Source organism: Acomys russatus, chromosome 32 (assembly GCF_903995435.1).
Source record: "Acomys russatus chromosome 32, mAcoRus1.1, whole genome shotgun sequence".
NCBI lineage: Eukaryota > Metazoa > Chordata > Mammalia > Rodentia > Muridae > Acomys > Acomys russatus.
The window spans coordinates 26,511,257-26,520,870 of record NC_067168.1 but is presented as its reverse complement, the minus strand read 5'-3'; the positions used below and the strand labels follow the sequence as shown (position 1 = coordinate 26,520,870).

Here is a 9,614-nt window from a genome sequence, read left to right as displayed (position 1 = left end):
AAAGAAGAAGACCCTCCCTTGCTGCTCCCTCGCTTGCTGTCTGCCTCCCCCAACCCGCCGACTGTGCTGTGTGCATTTCTGGCCTGTCCTCCCGGGAAAGGCTAGTGCAAAAGCCAATAAGCCTGGAACACACTCGGGTCCTTCAGGACCCGGGACAATGGTTTCCATTTAATAAATATTTCCCCCAAGGGCATTTCACATTGGCCAGGCAATTATTCAAAGGAAACAGGCTCGCAGGTTGGCTCGGCAGCGGGTTATTTCGTCCTCTTTACCCGAAGAATGCTCATCTGACTAAAAAAAAAAAAAAAATCCTCGTTGGGTGGGAAAAGGCACCCTGGGAAAAATCGACCATAGTTGAGAGGGTACAGCCTGACAGCCTGAGGCTCCCGGGTTGAGGACCGAAAAGGCGGACTAGGAAATGCCCCGCCTTCCTTCCCTCGACCCTCTCAGTTTGGACTATTGAGGAATGCTGGGAGTTTTAAGTCACCTGATAGTAATGACATAAATAATTAAGAATCAGAATGGAGTCCTGCCCACCGCACTCAGTCCCCAAAGTGAAGAGTCCTGGTGTCAAGGGCCCCCAAAGTGAAGATTTAAATGATAAGGGCTCGTCAATCAGGACCCGAAACCTCTGCAACGCCCTCCCGCCAGAAGCATCCTGGCTTCAGGCCCGGAGCGATTTTGACCCCCTGGGGCCCAGAACTACTCAGTAGAGCATCCTAGGGCACAGGTGGTGGCGCCGTCTAAAGCCGACCAAGGAAAAAGATACGAAAGCACTGCAGAGGTTCTGGCGCGAAAAGTTTATTTTGCTTTTTGCTGAGTTTGACATATTCTTTTCCTCTCCCAAGGATCTTTAACAAGTGTGTGTAGGGAGGTCTGAGGGGGCGGCGGGGTGCTATCTTCTCACTTGGTGACGAGGCTGTCCTATTTATCTGTGTAAGCCCTGGGCTTGCCGCCCTTGCTGACAGCTCCCTGGATCTCGGTATTAGAAACACCAGTTCTCTTTTGAACTGGGGAAGAAAACGGGGCCACGAAGACTTTTAAATTTTGACAGTGCCAGAGACAACGTGCAGCCCGAGCCCCAAGTCCTGAGCTAGCTGCTCCGTTCGTTGGCGGTCTCTCTGTCCCCCCCCCCTACCCCCATACCTCTCCCCGCCCCCATCAGGGATGCTCCCTGTTTCTACTACTCCGGAGTTGGCAGGTGCGCCCCCTCGCCTTCCCTGCTGCTGATTGGCGCCCAGGTTGGGGAGTCGCCGCCCCGCGCTTATGTCAGAGTGCGTGCGGTCCCGGCCCACCTCGCCTTTGAACTTCGCCGCTTTTGGCTGCAGTTCACCCGCATTCTCAGCCAGGTGCAGTGCTAGGCAAAGCAGCGCCGGGAAAGCCACGGGAGGAGGGGGGGGAGAGCCACGGCCAGAGAAGCCAGGGGAAAAACGGGAAGGAGAGAAGGCGAAGGTGAAGAGGGAGAGAAGGAGGAGCCTCCTGCCCTCGCCAGAAAATTACCTAGCCACTTAATCCCAAGACTCTGGCACTTGGGCCCCAATCTCTGGTACCCAGAGACTCCAGGCCGGAAGCCCTCTCATTCCAGCTGCCCTTTCTGCCCTTCGGCCCCCTCGGGGCTGCCTGGGTGCTGGGACTGGCATGATCAGTTGAAAACTTTGCAGGGTCAGCTCTTCTCTGTGATTTCCCCTCTGCGCCTCCGAGACGAGGGGAGCTCAGAGTCCTGGGCTCAGGACGGACAGAAAGACAGCCTGCCAACCGCGCCCAGGCTCGCCCGCAGAGCCCCTGCATTCCCCGCCCCCGCCCGCCTCGCCGGGACCATGTCCAAACCTTCAGACCACATCAAGAGGCCCATGAATGCCTTCATGGTATGGTCCCGAGGCCAGAGGCGCAAGATGGCCCAGGAAAACCCCAAGATGCACAACTCGGAAATCAGCAAACGCCTAGGCGCGGAATGGAAGCTCCTGTCCGAGGCAGAGAAGCGGCCTTACATCGACGAAGCCAAAAGGCTGCGAGCCCAGCACATGAAGGAGCACCCCGACTACAAGTACCGGCCACGGCGTAAGCCCAAGAACCTCCTAAAGAAGGACAGGTATGTCTTCCCCCTGCCCTACCTGGGCGACACGGACCCGCTCAAGGCGGCCGGCCTGCCCGTGGGGGCTTCCGACGGCCTCCTGAGCGCGCCCGAGAAAGCCCGGGCCTTCTTGCCGCCGGCCTCGGCGCCTTACTCCCTGCTGGACCCTGCGCAATTTAGCTCCAGTGCCATCCAGAAGATGGGTGAAGTGCCCCACACCTTGGCCACCAGCGCGCTACCCTACGCGTCCACCCTGGGCTATCAGAACGGCGCCTTCGGCAGTCTCAGCTGCCCCAGCCAGCACACGCACACGCACCCGTCCCCCACCAACCCGGGCTACGTGGTGCCCTGTAACTGTACTGCCTGGTCGGCCTCCACCCTGCAGCCCCCAGTCGCCTACATCCTCTTCCCAGGCATGACCAAGACTGGCATAGACCCTTATTCGTCAGCCCACGCTACGGCCATGTAACCCCCAGCTTGGCCCGGACTTGAAGGGTGGTGTGGAAGCAGAGATACGAATCCTTTCCTTTGCACCTAGTCTGGCCCACAGATGCCTCTGGGTCCGGCCTGCCGCTGCCCCTTGCCCACCCCAGACGCTGCCTCTCTCTCTCTTCCAGGGGGGAAGGGAGGGGCCGTCATCCTGGACCCAAGGCACAGACTCGTGCCGTGCCGGAAATTTCCAAACATTAAGACAACTACACATTTGGCCCTTTCCCGACTCTCCCAAAGCAATCTCCGACTGAATCCCCTTTGGACAAAAAAGTAGGCAATTTTGCTTTATTTACACCCCCACTCCCCTCTCCTCGGACAGGCTTTGGACTCGGAACTCCCAGATCCTGGTACTATATCCAGAATATGCGTATATATATTTTTCCTTTCCCACTGAAGAAAAGAGCTGAGTCTCGGTACTGCGCCATTAGGCACAGCTAGGCACCATTTGCTCTTCCTGTGTGTGGGGAAAAGGCTTAAAAGTTTAAAACTTCAGGAAGGGAAACCTTTCTGTTTAAAAACCATACTATGGTCGTGTTTGCTTCGATAAAAAGAAAACAAAAAGGACCCACATGGCTTTTCACTTTGTGTAACGCAGTATTCCTAGACTCCTAAGTTTACTTTTAGACAGAATGTCAGGTTACGAAGTCGGGAAGTAGAAAGTGGACAAAAAAAAACTTAAAATAATAATAATAAAACTCCTACATGGTCATAAATGTTTTGACGATGTCTTGGAAATGTACCTAGAAGGATTTTTCTTCGTTCCTCTGTTCATTTGTTGAACAAAGACGTTTTGAATAAAGACAATCTGTCATTGAGAAAAGTAACCTTTGATGTGTATAAAATCAAGTCAGGAGGCTTAGTACAAGGAGCCAGAGACTTCCTCTAGGCTGATAGTATCTAGAAGGGCTGAAGCAGGGAAGGCTGGAGGTGGCCCTGCCCTGGCAGAACCTGGTGGTTTGTGGTCTCTAGAGGGGCCTTGAGCCTGGCATCTGTCTGCACTGTGCCCCATGACCAGAGTTTTTGCCATTAGAGGCTTGACAAAGGTTATCAATGCCAGGGTGTCGTGCCTTCCCCACACTCTTCATAAAGTGGGTTGGGTCAAACCACTTCCAGCAGTGGACTAAGTAAGACAAAGATGGAACCTCTTGAGTTCTGGGTGGGTTGGAAGTCGCAGTCTCGGAGGGAGCAAGTTGCACTATTGGAGCGGTCTGCACTGCTACTGGTCCCATAGTTCAGGGCATGGGGTGAGAATGGTATAATTGATTTTTTTTTTTTTTTTTTAATTTGCTATCAGGCTCCCTGAGAAGCTGGGACCCCAGGCTAAGTTCCTAAGTTAATTTTTTTTTAATTAATGGATAACGACTTCTCTTTTTGGGGGGAAGGGGGGAATCCCACTGTGGGATTAAGATTGGTGGAAAAAGAGAGAAAATAGGCAGTGTTGCAATACCTCAGGTTAAAACACACTTTTTTTAAAAAGCGGACTGGCCCTTCTCTTCCCCAGCTTGAGTGTTTGCTTGAGAGTGCCTAGGCTTTCCTGATGCCATCCAGAGCAAAGTCCCCTTCTGAGTTTGTTGTCTAAATCGGAAAGTGCTTCTCTCCTCTGGCGACTGGCGAGTTTCACTCCCTAAATCAACTTCCACTCTTTTTTTTTTTTTTTTTTTTTTTTTTTGGTAGGCTGTGTGCTACCCCCTCACCCTTGGCTTTGCTATGGTGCCTGGAAGAGATGGGGCACCCTCGGGCTCAAGGCCTTTCAGTTGCTGTTGTGGGATTTGTGAGCTCCCCCCCCTCGGCCCCCCTTACCCCCATTCGGTAGCCCGAGGTGGGAAAGAAACAGTGTCAGCAGACAGCAAAGGCAAAACCAGAGGATTAGCATATTGTCCGCAAAACAATTAGAAGTGTTTGAGGTGCTGTTTGGAGCCTATTCATCCAAGCCTCTTTGTCAAGGGGGGATTTTCATTATTAAAAAAAATAAGTTAGCAGTTGTCCATCTGGCTGAGCTGAATAGCAAAGTGATTCGTGTTGTATATGCTTTTCTCATTAAGAGCTCTTTTGAGACCAATGTTAGAATTAAATGGTATTACACAATTAACATACAAGGCCGCTGAATAGGACGGGACGCCTATAAATAATAGATAGATAAATAAATGAACGTTCAGGCTAAGGTAAACAAAGGCGGGCTTGGGGGAGGTGTGGAAGAGGCCAGGCCGGCTGAGCCACGCTTACTTAGCATCACAAAACCCTCTTACAAATCGAGACAATTAGGAAGTGACGAGCCTCTGGTGGCCGTCGGGTCTAGGGACTCTGGGTGCTTAGGGAAGGCCCCTCCTCCCGCCCCCTAGGAAGCCCAGGAGGCCTAGAACGCCGGCTTTGCTTGCGTTGTTTGATCTAACCCCAACTGACAGTCCTGTCAGCCTCTCTGCTCTCCTTCATAGCTCAGTGTCCCTCAACGTCTCCGACGATGAAGCTTACAGGGGTCTGGCGTCTCCTCGCAGAACCCAGCACAGGAGAGCTCGGGAAGGCAAAACAGCCTGGGGAGTAACCTAGGCGCATGACCCCACTAAAGTGCCCAGCTGACTGTCGGGTGAGGTTATATTGTAACGGGGCACCCGGAAAGTTTGATAGGAGAATGCCTCCGGCCGTAGAAGAAGCTAAAACAAATAATAAACAGTGCCCCCAAAATTAGGTTCTATCCAGACTGCGTCCGGCCTTAAGACTCTCCAGAAACAGGAGTGCGCTGGCACCGAGAGGAGCCTGGTGGCCGCCTAACCTTTTTCCAGCGCACAAAGCGGGAGCCAGAATCCCGCGGCAAGCTACAGACCAGGCTCCAAACATTTCTTCCCTGGGCACTTTTGCTTTCTTCGTAGACTGACTGCCCTCCTTCGACCTGGGCCCAACCTGGCCTCCAAAGCCTGCGGCAGTTTTCTAAGCCCCGGCCAAGGACCGCGGAGCATCCACAGCAGAGGTGCGCGGCCACAACTCGCCCCAACAGCCCAAATCCTGCTTGTCACGCTGCTGACAGGGGTCCGATTACAGACTTTAAAGTCTGCGGCAGACAAGAAGGAATCCCCTGGGGAGGGTGTGTGTGTGTGTGTGTGTGTGTGTGTGTGTGTGTGTGTGTGTGTGTGTGTGTGTGTGTAGGGGGCGGGTGGAGTGGAAGCGGTCTCTGTCAAACCTGTTTGCTCACAACTGTCTTCTTCTTTCAAGAAAAGCATTAAAGCAAACCTGTAGGGAGAGGAGCGCCCCACCTGCCCAGAGTACTGGACAACTGCTTTCCCCCGCGCCACGCAGCAAAGGACAGAGTGGAGTTCCCTGCCACTCACTTTGCGGGTCCGCAGAACCAGAACTCTGGCTGCGTGCGGTGGTCCCCCCGCCCCCTGTCTGCCACCTGCTCTGCACGAGGGTGGAGTCCCGCAGCCCGGGAGAGCTGCTTCTTCCGGAACCTGCGCAGCGAGATCCTCCCTCCCTCAGAAGCGACGGGGAGTCTTGGGTCTCTCCGCTGCAGGTGCCACTGCTTCTGGGAACCCTTGCCCCAAACCCATCCTTTCTGCCTTGCCCGCGCAGCTCCTCTGCTCTTGTTTCCAAGGACTTGGGAGAGCTGAGCTGTGTGCGATTCCGATGGCAGCTGGAGGCGCCGGCTGGTTGGGATTTTCGCTAGGTCTTCACTCTTAACGTTTTGCGGCGGTCTGTGTCAGAGGTTCACCGGTCCAGACTTTTGAGAGATTTGGCACATCGCCTTTACTTTAGCTTCTGACCTCCTTCACAAAACGTCGAGGGTGTGTGGGGTGGTGTTTGTTGTTTGTTTCTCGTTTCCTTGCACTTGGGTCCTACTCTCCAAATTTTCTTCCCTTCCAGTTTCCTGGCCTTCGTAGTTAAGGGTTAATTTTCTTACAGCGTCTAACTCTACCAACGGAGAAGGCCAGCTACTAAGTTGAGATCCCACTGAGCTGAGGGTGACAGACATCTGAGACTCCTTAAGGTTTTGCATTTTGAAGCCAAAGCCAGCTAATCTCCAGGGAATCTTTACTGGTCCAAAGTAGGGCGGTCATTCAGTCTAGGTCGAGTTTAGGGACTCTCGCTGCATCGGACCACCTGCACAAGCTCCTCTTGGCCGGACAGGTTCTCTAGAGAGATACTAGGCTGCCAGAGCCCTGAAAATTTGGCAAGCAGTGGCGCCAGCTCTGCCTTGGCGGATTACTGTTCCCTCCTGTCCCTTCGAGGTTTCAGGCCTCTTCACCGTGGTCCAAGTGGACAATGAATTTCAAGTCATTTAAATTCTCATATGGAGTAATTCACAAGATTCGCCTTAAGAATTCTCAACTCTGTTTGCTGGATGGGTCGTGCTTTGGAGAAAGGGGAATGAATGGAGTGTCTTTTACAGTTTGGTGTCTTAAGTGCGGTGCGGGAGCTTTCGACCTGATGGTGGGGAGTGCTTCCTTGACCTCCCGGCCTCCCCCGACCACCAACCCCGAGTCTCCTGTGTACTAGGACCCTCAGTGGGGATGCTGCTTGGGCTGACGGCTTGGGTGGTGCTTCTTGGCCCCAAACCAGGCTCTTTGACTTTTGGGCCATGGCCGAGAAATTCAGAAAAGAATGAAGTTGAGACAGGCAAGGGGGCGCTAGAAATCCAGTGGAGTGGACAAGGAGCAGGTCCGACACACACACACACACACACACACACACACACACACACACACACACACACACACTGGTGGACCCCAACTGTTTGCCTGCAGGACTCCCGAACCCTGCCAGGGTGTTAAAATGAGAATTTAGCTGCGTTTGCCCTGGGAAGAGGCCTGAAGGCAAGCAAAAACAAAAACAAAAACAAAAACAAAAAAAAGGAGGGTTTGCTGCTGGGGTCTTGTCCAGCAAGAGGTCTTGTCCAGCCAAAGGCGCCATCCGGGGACTCCCTAAAAACGGCAAGGACCGCAAGCCCAGGGCAACCCTGGGCCGCCTTCCCAGAATGTCCATCCGCTTCTCTCCGAACATTCCCGACGCCCCTACCCTCAAATCTCCAATGTCTCCGTGCAGGTTAGGGGAAGGAGCCAAAAGCCAGGCTGGACAAGGTGACAGAAGTGCTCGAGTTTTCTCTTTACTCCTAAGTGTCTTGCGCGGTTTCCAAGTTTTAGTACCCCATCTGGAAAAAGCGATTCCAAACTCCCCGGTGCAATCGTTTCAAAGACGCAGTGGCAGTTCTGCAAAAGTGTGCCAGGCTGCAGGTGCAGGTGGCTAAAGAGGCCACACTCAACCTCAGTCCTAGACACTCTCGCAACTTCCAGGCCTCTGCGCTGCCGCCTGCGGCTCCCGGTGGCTAGCTCATGCTATGGGGTGGGGGAGGGAGTGCACTTTTGAACCCTGGGACCCTTGGCTCTAATGTTACTGGTGGGAACTGAGGAGAGTGGGTGAGAGACGCTGGGGAGGCTGCCGGTCGGCCTAGAAGTCAGAACACTCAACCGGTGCAGCTCCCGACTTCCACAGCACAGCCAGGCCGGGGACGTGGTGGAGGAAGAGAGAAGGGAGGGAGCGGGCGGCCCAGGCGCTTGCTGCGGGTCCCCCTTCTCTGGCACCCCCCGTGGCGCGGCGAGTCAATGGGATTTGCACACTCGAGGTGTAACAGCATTACTGTGTTAATTAGCATTTCCATTTCACGTCCAGATTGTTTACTTATCTGCGGGAAACATATGTCGGGAGAAGTTCACATTCCGGATTCTGCTCCGCTGCCCAAGGTGCAATTCTGGGGAGGCGATGAGGGGGAGGGGAGGGCTTCAGATTTTTTTTTATTACACCCTCTAGCCTTATCTGCCGCTGTAAATTGAGGATCCTCCATTGAGCGGCATATGGAGATTATATACTTTTTTGAATATCGTTTCCCAAAGCCTGCAGATTTTCACTTTGAAATGAAACAATCCTCCACCGCTCCCCCCAAGGGCCAAGCGCTTCCTACGCTGTCCAGTGCGGCCATGGGGACCCTTTGGACGGATCCTCGAGCACCCATCCACCCAACGCCGCGGCCAGTGGTCTGCAGAGCCGCCTTTCTCCAGACCTAAAGTAATCTCCAAGAACCCCCCCCCCCCCACACACACACCGTTTTAACTCCAAGACAGCGTCCCACCGCTGCTTTCCCGAACCTCACCCCGGGACTTGTATGCGCTTTGCAGCTTGTGCGTTTCCGGATACCCGCATAGACGCGAGCTCATTTCTGCCCGTTTCCTGCGCTCTAACCCTGCTGCAGGCGGGACCGAGATGCACACATCTGTGCACAGCAGCTGCCTGCTGCATCTCCAAGTTCTCAGGCGCCTGGGTCTTGAGACAGCCCAGCGACTTTGGTTTCTTTGTTTGGAGGGCAGTAGAGGTGGTAGACCCTGTGTCCTGCTAGGGACCACTTACTGTGAACCTTGAAGGGAAATTCTGCATAGTAGGCAGCACCCGCGTCTCCACTCTCAGGCAAGCCGGGCAGAACCTAGGAGTGAGGACGAAATCCCATCTCTTATCTCTTCCGAGACTCCTTTCAGCCTGAGATCAGAGACGGAGCATAAAAAGAGAGAGAGAGTGTGTTGTTGCTTTTTTAATTTAACATAACAAGCCACCCGTTAAGGTCATTTATATGCTTAATTTAGTGATAAAAGTCGGCAAGCAGAATCACAGGAATCGCCCCTCTGGTTTTTTTTTTTTTTTTTTTTTTTTAATACATTTCTCTACAGGAATTGGGAAATCAGTCAAATATATGTTTGCTTTTTCCTCATCCGCTGCTTTGTCTGGAGCGCTATCCTAATAGCCATACTTTTGTTATGTAATTTGTTTGCTCTTTAAGAGATCATAAAGAAGAAATGTGTGTCCTGTGCGGTTTCCTTCATCTTGTCTGGGGTCAGTTTGCAGAACCAAATACACCACACACCCTACATGCCTACCTTCAAAAGCCAAAAGTCCGAAATTGGGTTTTGTTGTTGGTTTTTTTTTTTTTTTTTTTTTTTTCCTGAGCCCAAGTGTCCCATGGGAAACAAATTGCAATATTCCATCAGAACAAAGAAGTGGGCCAGAACAATACAATTAA

General features: G+C 53.0%; 1 protein-coding gene across 1 annotated transcript; it reads left to right on the top strand.

The window, feature by feature from the left end:
• Nucleotides 1-1,513: 1,513 nt before the first annotated feature.
• Sox14 (SRY-box transcription factor 14) lies at nt 1,514-2,925 on the top strand. Its single transcript, XM_051140595.1, has one exon. The coding sequence runs from the start codon at nt 1,818-1,820 to the stop codon at nt 2,538-2,540; it is 723 nt and encodes a 240-aa protein (XP_050996552.1). The 5' UTR covers nt 1,514-1,817; the 3' UTR covers nt 2,541-2,925.
• The last annotated feature ends 6,689 nt before the right edge of the window (nt 2,926-9,614 follow it).